The sequence below is a fragment of the Odocoileus virginianus genome, chromosome 19, assembly GCF_023699985.2.
Source record: "Odocoileus virginianus isolate 20LAN1187 ecotype Illinois chromosome 19, Ovbor_1.2, whole genome shotgun sequence".
Lineage (NCBI taxonomy): Eukaryota > Metazoa > Chordata > Mammalia > Artiodactyla > Cervidae > Odocoileus > Odocoileus virginianus.
Genome location: NC_069692.1, coordinates 36,193,455 through 36,213,035, shown reverse-complemented (window position 1 = coordinate 36,213,035; position 19,581 = coordinate 36,193,455). Strand labels below are relative to the sequence as shown.

At 38.6% G+C, this 19,581-nt stretch overlaps 1 protein-coding gene across 1 annotated transcript in view; it reads left to right on the top strand.

Moving 5' to 3' along the window:
* Positions 1-16,912: 16,912 nt before the first annotated feature.
* Positions 16,913-19,581, top strand: part of UFL1 (UFM1 specific ligase 1) — a 63,878-nt gene continuing 61,209 nt past the window's right edge. Inside the window, exons 1-2 of the mRNA XM_070450096.1 lie at positions 16,913-17,065; positions 18,240-18,385. Coding sequence (XP_070306197.1) covers positions 16,989-17,065; positions 18,240-18,385 — 223 coding nt within the window. The 5' untranslated portion in view covers positions 16,913-16,988. The remainder of the gene's footprint in view (positions 17,066-18,239; positions 18,386-19,581) is intronic.

Sequence of the window (19,581 nt, the reverse complement as noted above, 5' to 3'; positions counted from 1 at the left end):
AGTCTAGAACTCCCTTAAAAAAAACCACACACACACACAATAAACAACAGGATTATGTCCTCTAGTCATGTCTGACTCTTTGTGACCAGGCTCCTCTGTCCATGGAATTCTCCAGGCAAAAACACTGGAGTGGGTTGCTATTACCTTTTTCAGAGGATCGAACCTGGGTCTCCTGCACTATCGGCAGATTCTTTACTGTTTGAGCCACCAGGTAAACCCCTTATACCCTCCAAGGACCTTAAATAATGTAATTATTGAGTAGAGACTACAAAATCACTATCTTTAGAATAAAAATAGAAGATGTGCAGAAGGAATCTAAAACATACCAGAAGAAGGAGACTTTGTAGAAAAATGTTTTAAAAGTATAAAATGGAACTTATAAGAATTCATTTCCAGTAATTCTTAGCAAAATAAATCAGATCCACCTTCAAGCTGCTGCTGCTGCTGCTAAGTCGCTTCAGTCGTGTCCGACTCTGTGCGACCCCATAGATGGCAGCCCACCAGGCTCCGCCGTCCATGGGATTTTCCAGGCAAGAACACTGGAGTGGGTTGCCATTGCCTTCTCCACCTTCAAGCTAAGAACTATTAAACTGGCAAATTTTTTTTTAAATTAAATCTCCTGGATTCCATTTGAGGATGAAAGAGGCAGGGATTAATCAAAAGAGCAAGATCTAGAGAATGAAATAAAATAGAAGAGTTATGAATTTGAGGCCACTTTTATGTACATGTTTATACCATAAAGAACATGAGAGAATCAGGAACTTAGCAGGATTTTGAACAGATTATTGTGCCAAGGGGGCAAATATTGGAGTTCCCTGCCTGCCTAAGACAGGGGTAATGATAAATACCTTGGACACTGGTTTGGAACCACAAAGAAATATACCCTACAAATATGGTTCTATCATTAAAAGACAGACTTTTATGAGAACTGAAGCCCAGATAAGAATCATCTCAAACTTACATTAAATTAAGATGATCTGAAATTTTTAGCTAACTACCAGGAAAAATATAAATCCTCTCTGGTGGAAGATAACATTAATATGCCCCAAGTTATTTCTATTACTTTGCATTAAATATGATGCTTACATTTAAAAATAAACAAGATACACGGAGACAAAGTAGCTTGATCACAACTAAGAGAAAAACATATAATAGAAACAAACAAAAAATTCAAATAATATATTATTAAAAATAGATTTGAATATTTTTAAGGCAGTAAAAAATAAGATTTAAAACATGGCAGATAACTAAAAGTTGCATAAAAAAGAATCAAATAAAAATTCTAGAGCTGAAAAAACATAATGACCAAATACTAAGAAATCAATATATAGGGTCATAGTAAATTAGTTCAGATGTAAAAGAATAAGTCACCTGGGAAATAGGTCAGAAAATAATGCACAGAATAAATCACAGAGAAACAAAAAGAAGGGAAAAAAGAGAAAATTACATAGGAGATTGATAATGAATACCATGAAAAGTTTGAAAAGATGTATAATTGGCAGTTCAGAAGAAGCAGAGAGAAAAATGAGGCTGAAAAATAATTGAAAAGATTATGGCTATGGAATTTTCAAAGCAAAAGAGATCAAGCCACAGATTCAGGTAGCATTAGGAAACCTAGAAGAGATAAATACCAAGAAAGCTATTGAGGAGCTATTAGAAGATTGCTAGCATAAACTCTAATCAAAGATTTAGTACCAAAGTCTCAGTAACTCTCTTGGATTTACTCTGTGGATTCAGTGGCTCCTAAAATTCTTGCTATCATATCCACGTTATAGGCACTAAAATGCAGGAAGAGGCAGGAGAAACCTCTTCTTCCCAGATTTGTCAACTTCAAAGAGCTTTCTCCCAAAGGCAGCTCTGGCATCTCCTTGACCCCTTTATTTGCAATAAAGGTGGGGAGCTGAAATTTTTTCATCTAGTTACTCTGTCACCCTACTTTTAACAAAAGTGGAGAGAATGGATCTTTGGGGAGTAATTAGCAATATTTAAGCATAGAAGCAGGACAATCAGTTGGTGAACTCTTTCCATCACCCACTTGGAGAGGACCAGGATGATGGTGGTGGTGGTTGTGAAAAGTGATTGGATTTCTGCAGATATCTTGAGGATCTGATGGGATTTACTAATGAATAGTTAAAGGCTATAATAGTTTTACTACTAATAGCTCTTTGAAGAGAGCATTACTAATGGATCTACTTCATAATGAAGTAATTTGAACCGAGAAAGGAATAGATGAAAGATGAAACTCAGAGGAAAGAAAATGTTAAACGTCTGACTAGTTTAAAGAATAAAAACTGTAGAATAGAGTTTAAAAATCACATAAGTGGAAAAACTAAAATTTTCTAAGGTCTGTTGATTTTTAAAATACTCACAACCTATAAGTTGAAAGTTATATTTTACTTGGTGGGAATTTTTAGAACTTCAAGCCCATCTCAAGTGACCCTGGGGGAACTGTTCCAAGGAGGGGGGCCGTGGGGGGTGGGGAGGAGTCATAAGTTTTCGACAAAGTAGTCTGAATATCAAAAGATTATTGTTATTTAAGGAAAAGCAGATATCTCAGGTTAAGGGATTTAACACTTTTCTATTTACAGGAAGATACTGAAATCATTCCTTTCACAGGCGTCTCAGCTGTCTGAGGCCAACATTCTGAGATTTGATTTTTCACGTCCTTAGTTCCTCTCTCACCATAGGGAGTGGCATTGATTCCTGGCACTGCCAGATCACAGGTATTATTCTCCTTCCTGGTTGCTCTGGAGGACTGGAAATGCTGATGGCTATGACATACTTGTATATTGATATGGCAGGAAATACTCAATTTCACAGGTCTTGGTAATATTTAAGAGTAGAGCAGATAAAGATTGTTTGAGCAAAAATGAGGGAGAAACCTACTTTGCCAGGGATGAACAAGAGTGGGAAGGGTACTTCAGACAGATAAACTGTTGCGTGTAAATCTGCAGTCTTCCAGGAATCCTGCAGGTACTAAGAGAGTGATAATGTGGCACTGGATCCCAGCCTTCCTTAGGAGAATTTTTCCTTTCAGGAGACTTTTAGGAGTCTATTTCTTTGACAGTGAAGAACCATCAAATGTTTTTAAAAGCACAAGTGGTATGACTTAAGCTATATTTTAATACAATTATGTTTTAAATACAGATATGTTGTATAAATGTAAACTGAAATCAATAAAACACCCTGGAGAAGGAAAGGGCAACCCACTCCAGCATTCTTGCCTGGGAAATCCCATGGACAGAGGAGCCTGGTGGGCTACAGTCCAAGGGTTGCAAAGAGTCAAACACAACTTAGCACACAAATTAGCAACTAAACAACAACAATAAAACATACAAAAATGAACAAAAACATAAATACATATAACCCTCAGTGTAAAAAAAAAAAATCAACAAAATAGTTCATAACTGTTTTATGAATATATAAAAATAACTGTAATTATAAAATAATTATATATTTAAAATATACATTATATAGAAATCAAGTTGTTGTTCAGCTGCTAAAAATCAAGTATAAGGTGGGTTGCTGGGAGAAATATCAACAACCCCTGAGATGCAGGTGATACCACGCTAAGTGAAGAGGAACTAAAGAGCCTGTTGATGAGGATGAAAGAGGAGAGTGAAAAAGCTGGCTTAAGACTCAACATTCAACAAAATAAGATCATGGATTCTGGTTCCATCACTTCTTGAAAAATAGATGGGGGAAAAAATGGAAACAGTGACAGATTTATTTTCTTGGGCTCCAAAATCACTGCAGACAGTGACTGCAGCCATGATTCAAAGACACTTGCTCCTTGGAAGGAAAGCTAGGATCAACCTAGACAGTGTAGTAAAAAGCAGAGATATCACTTTGCACAAAAGTCCATCTAGTGAAAGCTATGGTTTTTCCCATAGTCATGTACAGATGTGAAAACTGGAACCTGAACATGAGGGTTGAGTGCCAAGAATTGATGCTTTTGAACTGTGATCTTGGAGAAGACTCTTGAGAATCCCTTGGACAGCAAGGGGATCGAACCAGCAGCTAAGTCGCTTCAGTCGTGTCCGACTCTGTGCAACCCCATAGGCGGCAGCCCACCAGGCTCCCCCATCCCTGGGATTCTCCAGGCAGGAACACTGGAGTGGGTTGCCATTTCCTTCTCCAATGCATGAAAGTGAAAAGTGAAAGTGAAGTCGTTCAGTTGTGTCCGACTCTTAGCGACCCCATGGACTGCAGCCTACCAGGCTCCTCCGTCCATGAAATTTTCCAGGCAAGAGTACTGGAGTGGGATGCCATTGCCTTCTCCAGACTGTCCCTAGACTTAGGTAATTTATGAGATAAGTTGTTGGTGGTCGTTAGAATTGGAAAGAAGTAAAGGATGTCAGAGATAAGAGACAAAGAATCTTTGGGGTTCAAGAAGTACCAAAAGATGTTTCCTGCTTTTCTTGCACCTCCTGTTCCCCTCACTAACACCTAGTCACGTACAATATCCTTTTACATTTTTTGGCTTGTATGTTGTTGAACAAATGTTATTAGGAAGAGAAAACATTTTTGGATTTAGAATACTATTTTATACTGTATATTTAAATTACAGTATTTCTTCTTCACTTAAGATGGCAATATATCAAATTTCTGAAAGCACATAAATAATTAGTAATACTTTGTGGACTTCTAAACATGTTTCTTTTTCATATTGTTTTTCTCTACCAAATTACCCAAAAGAAAGCTATCATAAACAGAATTAAAATGTGTGAAATCTCCATATGGTTATTGTGGCTTTTCATGGTATAGCTATAGACTTTAATCTCAATTCTGCCACTAGTGTTAGAATCAGTTTCAAGTAGAACTACTGAATATTTTTCCCTCTGTATCCCAATCTATTCTAGCATGTATCGTTTGCTTGATAGATGAATGTCCCATATTGCAAGGAGCACAGATGTGTCTTTTTCTCAGCTATAATGATGAAAAACTCCAGTAAGCAATTATTTTGTGAATGGATTTTACAGAATGCCAACTCATGCTGCAGAACTAATTCATCCTTCTGTTAACAACAAACATTCACCCAAATGTTCCCCCACCTGCCACAATACGTGTGATAACAAATACAAGATTTTAGAAAAACCATGTATTTACCATATTCTGAAGCAAAGTTCAATCATAGTAATATTACAGATTTTTATGAGGAAAAATCACTAGATTTTAACATATTGCAGTATATCAAAATCTATAACATTGTAATGTTAACAGTACTTCAAAGAAGCAATCTTATTATTAAATTTGCTTCAACCTCAGGGAAAGCAATTGAAAATTTCTAACAACTTATGAAAAATACACACCTTGAGAAGTTGGGTATTTTCTTACTGACCCATTGTTTATCCTCTAATGTTTTATTTATAACTAAAGACTTAAAGAAGCAAATTAAGAAGCTTTACTGTTGGTATTAAAAGTTTTTTAAAAGTTTAAAGGAAACTCAATGCTTTCTATTATCTTTGGGGTCCTGTCTAAACTCTGGGTTTTCTACCTAATTAAAAAATCAGAAAAGTTCTTTAGGTTCATTGTTTACAAAATGGAGAGTCTCCAATTACTGTACTGCATTACCACCACCTCCAAGATAATCACTGTATAACCATACTTACTTTTGAACTTCAGGTCTAAAAGGAAAAAATGTTGCCTCTGATATCCAAGCTTAGTCCACTTTAGTTTTCTGTGGTTACTGTAACAAATTACCGCAGACTTAAATAACAGAAGTTTTGGGAGACTCTTTCAGTTTGGGGCAGCTCCAGATGTTCTTTGACTGGAGGCTGCATCACTTTATCTTCTTCTCTTCTGGTGTCTGTCTTGAAATTCTTGCTACCTATCTCTTACAAGGATATATGTGATTGCATTTAGGGCCCACTCAGATAATCCAAATGGGTTTCCCTGGTGGCCCAGCGGTACATAATCTACCTGCATTGCAGGAGACAGGTTTGATCCCTGGGTCAGGAAGATTCCCCTGGAGAAGGAAATGGCAACCCACTTCTGTATTCTTGCCTGGGAAATTCCATGGACCGAGGAGCCAGGTGGACTATAGCCCATGAGGTCTTAGAAGAGCTGGACATGACTAGCAACTAAACAACAACAGACAGTCCAGAATAAAATTTTCCTCTCAAGAGCCTTAACCTTTGCCATTTCTTTTATCATATATTATTCACAGATTTTAGGGGATTAGCAGGAATATCTTTTTCAACCTACCACACCATCTATCTGTGGTTTTATCCCATGCTTTCCTACCTCTGCTGAGATTTTTCTCCCTGATTCCCACTCCACCTCTTACCTCTTCCTCCCTTCCCCTCACATCTTTGACTCCTCCTTGTCAATGGTTTCCTTCCCTCGTCATATATTCACAGTCTGTTAGGGCTACCAGAATGAAGTATCACAGTTTGGGTGGTTTAAACAACAGAAATTTATTTTCTCACAATTCTGGAGGCTAAAAGTCTGAGATCGAGGTGTTAGGATTGATTTCCTTTGAGACTTGTCTCCTTGGCTTAAAGGCAGCCTCTTCTCTCTCCTCATATGGTCTTCACTCTGTAAATGTGTCTCCTAATTTCCTCTCCTTATAAGGACATCAATCATATTGGATTAAGGACCACTCTGATGACTTTATTTTAGTGTAATAACTTCTTTAAAGACCCTATCTCCAAATACAGTCACATTCTGATGTGGGGGGAAGGAGGGTTAGGACTTCCACCTATAAATCTGGGGCAAGCACAATTCAGGGCATAACACAAACCATTCTTTCCCACTCTGAAAACAATGGTAGCAACAAAAACTTCCCTTCAAAAGAACTATTCCCTCAAAGCTCCTTCTGTATAAGACATTTACTTCCCATCAAATATTCTGTGCTCCTCTACGTTTTCTGGCCCTCTTGCTATAAGCTAGAGCCTTGGGACTAATTTTCAATAGGCAGTATGCTGTTCTAATGGACCAGTAGGGGCTTGTACTATGAAAATGTGAATATAAAAAAGAAAAGTAATTTCATTTTAGAGTCATGGTCTTGTAAGACTGGCAACAAACAGATTATAATGTTCGTTTCATAAAAAGTGGTTTCTGTGATATTCTCAGCTGCATTTTGTTCTCATGCCATCAGCTTTCACCAATGCAGGCTTTAAGAAATAGCTTTATGAAATCCATTATGACATTTCTGTAAGAAATGTCCAAAAATCATCTCCAAAACATCTCCAAAAATCTTTGCCTCCCCAGAGAGGTCCTTTTTACTTTTGTCAACGATAATCTTGTGATTGACATATTTGTCTGTTTGATTTTGGTTTTGGCTTTTTGTTTCATTCTTATATTGCTTGAAGTCATATTTAGCATACAGTGATACAACTAGAAGATAAGCTCAATAAAGGTAACAATTGGGATTGTCTTAGTCACATTCATGTATCCCCTATGCCTGATCAGTTCAGTCCAGTTCAGTCGCTCAGTCATGTCCAGCTCTTTGCGATCCCATGGACTGAAGCACACCAGGCCTCCCTGTCCATCACCAACTCCCAGAGCCTACCCAAACTCATGTCCATCGAGTCAGTGATGCCATCCAACCATCTCATCCTCTGTCATCCCCTTCTCCTCCCACCTTCAATCTTTCCCAGCATCAGGGTCTTTTCAAATGGGTCAGTTCTTCGCATCAGGTGGTCAAAGTGTTAGAGTTTCAGCTTCAGCATCAGTCCTTCCAATGAACACTCAAGACTGATCTCCTTTAGGATGGACTGGTTGGATCTCCTTGCAGTCCAAGGGACTCTCAAGAGTCTTCTTCCACACCACACTTCAAAAGCATCAATTCTTCTGTGCTCAGCTTTCTTTAAAGTCCAATTCTCATATTCATACATGACTACTAGAAAAACCAAAGCTTTGACTAGATGGATCTTTGTTGGCAAAGTAATGTCTCTGCTTTTTAACATGCATCTAGGTTGGTCATAACCTTTCTTCCAAGGAGCAAGTATCTTTTAATTTCATGGCTGCAGTCACCATCCACAGTGATTTTGAATCCCCCCAAAATAAAGTCTCTCACTGTTTCCATTGCTTCCTCATCTGTTTGCCATGAAGTGATGGGACCAGATGCTATGATCTTAATTTTCTGAATGTTGAGTTTTAAACCAACTTTTTCACTCTCCTCTTTCACTTTCATCAAGAGGCTCTTTAGTTCTTCTTTGCTTTCTGCCATAAGTGTGGTACTGTCTGAATATCTGAGGTTATTTCTCCCAGCAATCTTGATTCCAACTTGTGCTTCATCCAGCCCAGCGTTTCTCATGATGTACTCTGCATATAAGTTAAATAAGCAGGGTGGCAATATACAGCCTTGATGTACTCCTTTCCCAATTTGGAACCAGTGTGTTGTTCCATGTCCAGTTCTAACTGTTGCTTCTTGACCTGCAAACAGATTTCTCAGGGAGCAGGTCAAGTGGTCCAGTATTCCCCTCTCTTTAAGAATTTTCCATGGTTTGTTGTTATAAAGAAGGCAGAGCACCAAAGAATTGATGCTTTCAAACTGTGGTGCTGGAGAAGACTCTTGAGAGTCCCTTGGACAGCAAGGAGATCAAACCAGTCAATCTTAAAGGAAATCAACCCTGAATACTCTTTGGAAGGGGCTTCTCAGGTGGCTCAGTGGTAAAGCATCTGCCTGCAATGCAGGAGACTCAGGTTCGATCCCTTGGTTAGGAAGATCCCCTGAAGAAGGAAATGGCAATCCACTCCAGTATTCTTGCTGAGAAAATCCCATGGACAGAGGAGCCTGGTGGGCTGTATACAGTCCATGGGGTAGCAAAGAGTGGGATATGACTTAGCAACTCCACAACAACAATTCTTTGGAAGGACTGATGCTGAAGCTGAGGCTCTGATACTTTGGCCACCTGATAGGACGAGCTGACTCACTGGAAAAGACCCTGATGCTGGGAAAGACTGAGGGCAGGAGGAGAAGAGAGCAACAGAGGATGAGATGTTTGGATGGCATCACCGATTCACTGGACATGAACTTGGGCAAACTCCGGGAGATGATGAGGCACAGGGAAGCCTGGTGTGCTGCAGTCCATGGGGCTGCAGAGTCGGACATGACTTGGCAACTGAACAACAACAGGTTAAGAAGAAGCAGCTCCTTCCTCTATGTAGTAGGAACACAAAACCAAAAACAAATGTTTTCTCTTTCCTCCTTTAGACTGCTAGTCCCAGGGAACACCTATGATGTCATGACTGGGCAACATCTTGGAGCACACACAAAAAACTTCTCAATAGAATGAGAGGAATATGCCTGATGGCTACACAGATAGACAAGATGCAGATCTAGAGGTACAGCCCCAAAGTTCGTTTTCTCTTTTCACTTCCACCTGACATATACTCCAAACCAGAATAACCTTTCATCAATTCCTGGCTCCTGAGAAATTAGGATTTCTATCTGATTTTCCTGGCAAAATTCCCCAATCACAGAGATTTCTGACATCCTTGATCAGTGACCCTTATGTTTCTGATACCACTGCCCACAGATCTTTTTACATGAGGTTATTTCTCAGAGATATGGCCTTGCTCTGGAATGGCAAATATATTTCATAGCAAGTGCCAGCTCTGATATATTGTTAGCAGTTGGCTGGAACATTGCAAAGAAATCTGAGGTATTTCCAGGCTTAGCAAAACAAATGCCATCATTGATTAGTGGTCTGACCTGAGTCCTAGATGTGTTAGCTTGTATATGTGTGTTTGCTGACCCTATAAAATCGATTAGAACTGCTGTGGTCAAACAGCTACAGAACAAGACAACAAATGTTTAGTACATGAAAAAATTACCCAAAAATATAGCTACTATGGTGGATAATAACAGATATCAGTGACAACATCTCCCTCATAAGCAAACTCAATTCATTTAAAATATAAGCATATTTTTTTAAGATTCAGGACAACAAATTCATTTGAAAGAGCATAAGATTTGCCTTAAAGGTTTGCAGTTGCATAGCCTGTATATCTATATATATGAAGACATTTTTACCTTTCACATGAACTAGGATAGATGCCAACTACTCTTGATTATGGCATTTTAGGAACTTGGCTGAACTTACTTTTGGCAGCCATCTCCTGAGAATGAAATTTAGGAAGGTGAATTTTAAGGATGCCAGCTGTGGCTCTTGACAATCCCGATGTTGTCCCTGCTGCTGCTGTAGTGTGGCATCTGCTGCAAGGTCCTATTCCTTTATAACATGTCATCTGGTTGGGGTAATTAATAAACACTACATAGAGGAAGAAGGAGGAAGCTGAGAGAGGAGGAAGAACAAGAGAGAAAGAAGAAAGAAACCAAACAACGACAAATACTAAATGATATCACTTATATGTTGAATCTTAAAAAAAATTTTTTTTTTAACACATAGATACAAATACCAGACTAGTAGTTGCCAGAGGTAAAGGATTAGGAGTGGGTGAAAAGGGTGAATGTTGTCAAAATGTACAAAAAAAGAAGTAAAAGGAGAAGGAAGATGATAATGATGATGGTGATGACAACGAGAAGAACAGAGGGAGGAAAAGAAAAAGACACAAGCTGCTCCTGGAGACCTGAGTCAGCCTAACTTTTCCCTTGCTTGGCAGGAAGCACAGATATTACGTATTTCTTTAGAATGTGTTTCTGTGTCTATTAACTCTACACACGACTGCCTTAGCAGTGATACAAGCTGGCAATATATTCTTTTAAAGCATATTTTGTTGGTGAAATAGGAGAATTTTCAGCTCCTTGGAGAACAAAGCTCAAGCCCTGACAAGAGCACTAACTTGTTCCTTTAGAATTTGCCTTTTTGTCATTTTGCCTGGGAGTTACACTGTGGAGAAGAGTATACAGGAAAGCAAGTGTTGCCTGGAGCTAGTAAATCTGGCTCTAAATACAGTATTGTGAAGGAAGTAGGAGAAAAGTGAAACCAGAAAAGACTAATATAGAATTTGTTCCCTTGGAAACAAAAGAATGCTTAGTGATTTTGGAATAAATAGTAGCACAAAAGGTGTGGCTCTAAAATGAAATTCTGACAATATAATCACAAATGACACTAGTGAGGAATAAGTAGGGAGGATAAACATAAAATTTTATAGTTTACAAGGTATTTACATGCATTTGACTCCATAGGTCAAGACTACAACCATTATATACCAAAGATAAATTGATGGGAACCAGGAGTGACGCTGGTTATTGATTTACTGATGAGGGTGAAAGGTCACAACGAGCAGAAATTTGTTCCCTTACCTCCCAACAAAACTGACATATCAAGAGGGAATTTTAAGCCTTATATTGGAGTAAGAAGAGAAAGAACAATATGCAAAACAGGACATATTCTAAGATAAATCATTAAGTAAATGACTTCATACAGTTTAAATCTTTAAAATGGTGGTTAGTAGAAAATAGTGTGAATTTCTTAAGAGTAAGTCTTAAAAAATTTACTCCTCCTCAGATTAATAAATTTGAATTATGAAATTCTATAAACCAGGTGATATTCCATGATCTTCCCCTTAAACAAAAGGACTAGCATGGTAAAGAATCTACCTACCAATGCAGACTTAAGAGATGTGAGTTCATTTCCTGGGTCAAAAGATTCCCTGGAGGACAGCATGGCAACCCACTCCACCCAAGGACAGAGGAGCCTGGCAAGTTACAGTCCATGGGGTCAAAAAGAATCGGACGTGACTAAGGTAACTTTGTATTTAAGACAACCATAGCCATGTTATAGTTATGCTAACTCTCTTTTAAAAAGTAAATGAATCGCACTATTAGATGTTCCTGAATTTCTTCTGGCTCTAAAATTTTTTACATCTAAGATCCTATTGTGTGCGTGTCACCAGTTATCACAGGTATATGTCCTTGATTCACTCTTAATCAGTTTTGTTATTAAGTTGAATACTTAATCACTATAGAAGGCAGAAATAGCAATGTTGAATGACACAGTTAATTTTTGAACTAATCTCAGCTAATTAGTTGAGCTTAATAATAGTTTGTTCTTCTTGGTGTCCCCAGGGCATACCATAAAGTCTGGCATATAGTAGACCTCAAGCACTATTTATTGAAAGAATAAATGAATGAATAGGTCAAAAATAACAAGGTGAAACTTATCAAATAAAATTAATTTGTTCAGGTACAGAATAGACTGAACTTGGTTTGATAGCAATTTAGATAAAGACCAGTCAGATACAGTTCATTACCAGATCAATTTAAGCCAAGAGTCCAATTAACAGAAGTATAATATCTAAGGAAATTAATCTCACTGTCATTGCTCTAGTCAGACAATGTGCAAAATACTAAATTCCTCCTGGGTATCACTTTCTAAAGCTGACATTGTCCAGCTAGAGTCTAACAAGAGAGGGTAGCCAGGATAGTTAGAAATCTGGAGATCTTGTCAGGAGATATAATTAAGTATCTGAGATGTCTAACTTGGAAAAAGAAAGCAAGAGGGACATGCTTTGAATATGTAAAGAATTGTTTGTCGTGGGAAAGATATATTAGTCATCCTCTGAGTCACCCAAGGAAAGAATATTGAAGTGACAGGGAAAAAAAATCTCGCTTTAGTATAAGGAAGGAATTTCTAACAGTTAGATTTGTCCCAAACAGGATTAATCTGCCCTGCAAAGAAGGGAACATTTCATCATTTTAAGTGTTCAAGCAAAAAGTACATAATCTGCCAGGAGCTTGCAAAGAAATTATTGCTGTGGATGGGTATTAGCATGAATGATCTGAAGAGCCTTTCCTGCCCTGATACTCTCTGATTCTATAAGCCCTGAGTGATTCACTGCCTGTCTCTTCAACATCATAATAGTCTCTATTTTCATCGACTTTTCTTTTTATTTAATACCCAATTAGTTCTCTTTGTTCTTTCTCCCATTACTCTCATTTGCTTGTGAGGTAGTCATACAATCAAACATTCATTGAAATCTCAGAAGGGAAAAAAGAAATTGCCTCTTAATAGTCACAACCAGGAATTCCCTGGCAGTCCCATGTTTAAGACTCCATTCTTTCAATGCAAGGAGCATGAGTTCTATACCTGGTTGGGGAGCTAAGATCTCACACTCCACCCAGCAACCAAAAGAAAAAAAAAAAATCTCAACCTCTTTGCCCTAAAAGCAAATGGACTGCTTCCACCCGTGGCTCATGCTAGTTTCCTGAGACATTGATGCTTTCTATGTATAGGATTATAGTGCCATTTTTGATGGTGGGATTGAGGTAATTGTCCCAAAGGGCAATAAGATAATATTAGCTATGTAATTAACAATATCTTTGTAATTTCTATACAGTAACAAATAGTAAATACTGACTTGCCTGAAAATACTCATTTTGCCATAGTTTCATTTCACTTTCCTAGTTGAGTTGAAGAAAGTTTATCTTGGAGGAACTTTACAGGATCACATCCCCTGCCATCTCAGTGAAGCCAACAACCCACATTACAAATGTTAGAATATCTAATTAGCCTTAGATGATTCTAAGGATGGTGCCACAACCACATACTAGTGTAGGTGAAAAGACCTTGAGTCCTTTCCACATAATGAACATGTCACAATCTGACTTAGGCTTGTAGACACAGACTGTTAGAAAATATTCTAGAGAACTGAAATGCTATTTTTCAAATCTACACAAGCTTGTTCTTAAAAGGAATCTCTCATCTCTTATTCAGTAGCCACTTGTGCTATTTACCATTAGCCTATCAGGTAATCTATCAGATGTTGGCCAACACTGAACTATTTCCCATTCAAATTTTTATCCCTCATTCATAATGACTGAAGTTATAGTTATGACACGTGGCTGCTAACTGGAGGTGGTTGCTTTGAATCTCATGATCTCAGAGTCTAAACAAATGTGTGCCCTTATCAATGGTCTAAACCAGAGCCATCCAACAGAACTTTTGGTGAGGATAAAATTGGTTTTCTATACTGTCCCATAAGATATCCATGAGCCACATGTGGCTATCGAGCACTTGAAAGGTAGCTATTGTGACTAAATAACTAATATTAAATGATACATGTATTTTTAAAGACTACTTTTAGAGCAGTTTTAACTTCACAGAAAAACTGTGAGGAAGATGCAGAGACTTCCCATATACCCCATTCCCCCCCACACACATATAACCTCTCCGTTATCAATATCCCACACCACTGTGGTACATTTGCTATTAAAACAATCAATATGCTTACCTTTATTTACACATCAAAACCACCCCAAAGCCCATAGTTACATAATGGCTCATTCTTGATGTTGCACATTCCATTTATGTGAACAAATGTGTAATGACAAGTGTCTCTCATTATAGTATCATATAGAGTATTTTCATTGTCTTAAAAAACCCTCTGTGTTCCACCTGTTCATCCCTCTTCCCTTCCCAAATGCTGCCAACCATTGATTTTTTACAGTCTTCATAGTTTTGCTTTTTCCATAATGTCAGGAAGTTGGAATTATACAGTATGTAGGCTTTTCAGATTGGCTTCCTTCACTTAGTAATATGCATTTAAGTTTTCAGCATATCTTTTCATGACTTAATAGCTCATTTCATTTTAGCATTGAATAATATTCCATTGTCTGTATGTACCACAGTTCATTTATCCATTCACCCTTTGAAAGAAATATTAGTTGCTTCCAAGTTTGGGCAATTACAAAGATGCTATAAACATCTGTGTGCAGGTTTTATGTGGACATAATTTTTCAGTTCCTTTGAGTGAAATCCAAGGAGTGTGATTACTAAGTCGTAGGTTTAGAGCATGTTTAGCTTTGTAAGAAAGCGCCAAACTGTCTCCAACATAGCTGTACTATCCTGCATTACCATCCATGAATGAGGATTCTGCTGCTGCACATCCTAGCCAACATATGGTGGTGTCAGCATTCCAGATTTTAGCCATTCTGATAGGTGTATAGTGCTATCTCATTGTTTAAATTTGTATTTCTTTGATGACATATGATACAGAGCATCTTTTCATATGTGCTTTGTCATCTGTATATCTACTTTTGTGAGTTATCTGTTAAAGTTTTTGGTCCATTTTTTTTTTTAATTGTTGAATGTCACGACCTCTTTATATCTTTTGAAAAACAGTTCTTTATCAGATGTGTCTTTTGCAAATATCTACTACCATGCTGTGGCTTGTCTTCTGTTCTCTTAACATGGACTTTTGCAGAGCAATTTTTAATTTTAATAAAGTCCAGCTTATCAATGATTTATTTTATCTGTTGTGCCTTTGTTGTTGTATCTAAAAAGTTACTGACATGCTAGAATTCATCTAAATTTCCTCCTGTTATTTCCTAGGTGTTTAACAGTTGCATTCTTCATTTAGGTCTGTGATCTATTTTCAGTTAACTTATATGATGAGTGTAAGGTCTATGTCTAGATTCTTCTTTTCTTTCTTGCATGTGAAAGTCTAGTTGTTTCCATACCATTCACTTAAAAGACTATCTTTGCTCCATTGTATTGATTTTGTTCCTTTGTCAAAGATTATTTGACTATGTGGGTTTATTTTTGGCTCTCTATTCTGTTTCATTGATATATTTGTCTATTCTTTCACCAATACCACACTGTCTTGATTACTGTAGCTTTGTAATTAGTCTTAAATTCAAGCAGTGTCTGTCCTTCAACTTTCTTCTTCTTCAACACCATATTGGCAATTCTGGGTCTTTTGATTCTCCATATAAACTTTAGAAAGAGCTTGTTGATATCCACAAAATAAATTACCCAGATTTTGATTGGGATTGTACTGAATCTACAGATCAAGTTTGGAAGAATTGGCATCTTGACAATATTGCCTGTTCCTATCCATGAATTTTGATTATCTCTCCATTTACTTAGTTTTTCTCTGATTTCATTCATTAGAGCTTGTAGTTTTCCTCATGTAGATCTTATACATATTTTGTTAGATTTATACCTAAATATTTCATTTAGGGGGCTGTTACTGAAAACAACATTATGTTTTCAATCTCAACTTGTTTGTTTCTGATATAATCTTTATTTTAATTCATTTAAATAGCTTCATCTGTATAGTGACTATCCTCTTAGGCGCACAAGCTGCCCCTACAAAATACAATCTTGAATTGAGCACCGAATAATTGATTTTTTTGAACTGTGGTGTTGAGAAGACTTTTGAGAGACTTTGAGAGTCCCCATGAGACGACTGCAAGGAGACCAAACCAGTCACTTCTAAAGGAAATCAGTCCTGAATATTCATCCGAAGGACTGATGCTGAAGCCGAGGCTCCAATACTTCGGGGAACTCACGCAAAAAAAAAACTTGACTCATTGGAAAAGACCCTGATGCTGGGAATGACTGAAGGCAGGAGGAGAATGGGACAGCTGAGGATGAGATGGTTGGATGGCATCACCGACTGGATGGCCATGAGTTTGAGCAAGCTCTGGGAGCTGGGGAAGGATAGGGAAGCCTGGCATTCTGCAGTCCGTGCGGTCATAAAGTCAGATACGGCTGAGCTACTGACCTAAAAATATTATTGGGTTAGTCAAAACCTTCGTTCAGGTTTTCCCGTAAGATACTAGGGGAAAAGGAACTCTGTGACCCATAGCATGATTCCCTACACAAACCAAACTGCCCTACCTTAAGAGAGAAGAGGTAATGTTAACTGCAGGTTGGAGCACAGCTCCTCCCCCGCCTCCCCAAAATAAATCAAACAGAGGGCAGGGAAGGAAAAAAAAAACCAACAGTGGTTAACTTGACTATCACTGCGCCAAAATATTAGGAATAATGCAAACAAAGACCTGAAGTAACACTTTATTAACTTGGCTTTCCGGCAGACGCGTACAGAGACTGACGGCCTGGCTCTCCGCAGCCCGCAGGCATCCCACGCCCAGGACACCCTCCCGCGCGGGGAGGGCGGGGCTGCGGCTTTTCCGGCCCCGCCCCCGCCGGCGCAGCTCGCGCACGTTCCGTAGCCGCGTCGCGGAGAGTCTCTTGTCCCTCCGCGCGGCCCGTTCCGCCTCGGCTCCCGCGGCCTTTGGGCTGACGTGTCTGCGGTTCGTTGGCGGCTGGGCGAATAGGGCCGAGATGGCGGACGCCTGGGAAGAGATTAGGCGTTTGGCGGCAGACTTTCAGCGGGCGCAGTTTGCAGAGGCCACGCAAAGGTGCTTGACCCTCCCTCTCCGTTTGTGGAGTCCAAAATAGCCTCGGGGGGCCACGCCGGGATCTGAGGCTGCAAACCCCAGGCCTTGGACCCCGGACCTTCCCATCCCGTCAGCGTTCCCGCCCCCTCCCTTCCTCCCAGAGGCTGGAGTGCGGTTTCCGAAATAGTTCTCGGTGGGGAAGACCTAGAACATTCCTTCCCACCCCCCTCCAAGCCCCAGCCAGGTGCAGGCGAGGCCACCCCACCTCGACGGCTGGGACTGGTGACCCTAAGACTATCCCTCTGATCCTTGCTTAACTGTTAGCAAGTCCCTGAAGCATCATTGACTATGATACACTTCCTTAGAGCTTGAAAGGAGAGGCTAACCCCAAGGTACAGTATTTTGCAAATACTGTGTTGACTCCGTAAACATTTTGCCTTCTTGTTCACCAGGATAGGTGTGCTAGGCCAGAGCCATACTCCCATCTGTCATTTTTAGGGACTCCACAGACATTTGACGTTTTGGGGGGTGTGTCCTGAAAAAGCCCCGTAAGTTTGCTTTTTACCTTTACGGAACACATATAATGGTAATAGAACCCTTTTTTATCTGTTGGCTACTACTTGCCTTGTTCCTTCTTGAACTGAAGACTTTAATCCCCTGATGCTGTGTTTTGTATCACTGCTTAGCAAACGAGGAAACTTAGTTAAGTGTTTGGGTAACTATCAGTTGCAAATTATGGTTTTCCTGGCCTAGCCAGGTGTCCTGCTTACAAAGCTTATACATAGGAGTGAGGCAACTGTGCATTTAATAAAAGAAAATTTTGTGTTTTTTTTTAAACTGAAGAGAAAGTGGAAATTGAAACAAAAGTAGGACATGTTTTTTCTTCTACTTACATTACATGTCCTTACTTTTCTATTCAGATTTGAAGATTAGAAGCAGGCCTAAAAGAGCGAACTCGAAATCTACAATAGATTTGCAGCAATGAACTACGTGATTTAAGTTAATGGAAACCTGTTTACTCCCTAGAATTTTTTAAAATGTTTTGAATTAGTGTTATACGAAAAAAGATGCAGATGCTGTAATATAGAACATGATGACTATCCAGACCTTTTAAAAACCCATTGTCATACATCTTTTTAAACATATTGAGCACTGGATGTAACAAATTCATTTTTAAAACTTTTGTTTCCCTCAGATTGTCAGAGCGGAACTGCATTGAGATTGTGAATAAATTGATTGCTCAGAAACAGCTAGAAGTAGTTCACACACTTGATGGGAAGGAATATATTACTCCAGCCCAAATTAGTAAAGAAATGAGAGATGAGCTACATGTTCGAGGTGGTAAGTAATTCCTTAGTTTTTTCTTCTGGTTCTTCGAAAAGGGGCCTAGGCATGACCTTTCAAACCATAAATCATAAATGATTTGGAGGTTATAGGACACCCTTCTCAACTGTTAATTTGATAATCAGCCTTAATACTTTAAATAGGTTTGGGTGAACATTATATAATTTAAATGAAGTCAAATATTGTCACTTTACAAAATTGCATTTTTTTATTTTGAGTTGTGTGTTCTGTTTGTGAATTAATTAGCTGTTTCTTTTCACAGTTCTTGAATTTATTGGGTGACTCAGGTGGACTTAGCTGTCTGTTATCAGGTGATAATTATGAAAAGGGAACAGAGGTTTTAAATTACAGATCACTGAAAATCAAGACTGTACTACCATGTCTTTTTAAATTTTGTTTGCAAATTACAAAATAATTTAGTATGGTGTTATATCAGATTGTAGGAAAAGCTACTACAAACACACAAAAGTTTTTGTTTCCATTGCCTTTTTGAAATATGAAGAAATTACTGAGCAAATTTGAATACTGTTTGATTAAAATAGATGCATCTGTGAAAACAACTTGTTAGATGTTATTAGATACACCTTTGGTGTTTGTTTTTTATCTTACTGCATAGTCCTAATAAAATACTAGCTGTAATTTGAAATGCTTAGCAGATATTCTTTAGCTAATAAGTAATAACCTACCAGTTTCAAATAAATGAAAATACTTTATCTGAATTTTGTTGTTAATATGTCTTTGGTCACAGTAGATAAATTGTGAAGGTATGAAAATAATCCTCATAGGTCTGCCCAACTCAGTATCAGCTGATGCTGGTTATTGGTTTGATATGACAAATGACACTTTGAAAATAAGCTATCCTCTATATTTTAGCCATGGATACTTACTATGCTAATAACTTGTCTTTGAAGACATTAATTACTGTGGCCCTGTTGGTAAAGAATCCACCTGCAATGCAGGAGACCCTGGTTCGATCCCTGGGTCAGGAAGATCTGCTGGAGAAGGGAACAGCTTCCCACTCCAGTATTCTTGGGCTTCCCTGGTGGCTCAGATGGTAAAGAATCTGCCTGTGATGCGGGAGACCTGGGTTCGATCCCTCCCTTGGGAAGATGCCCTGGAGAAGGAAACAGCTACCCACTCCAGTATTCTGGCCTGGAGCATTCCATGGACAGAGAAATCTGGCAGGCTACAGT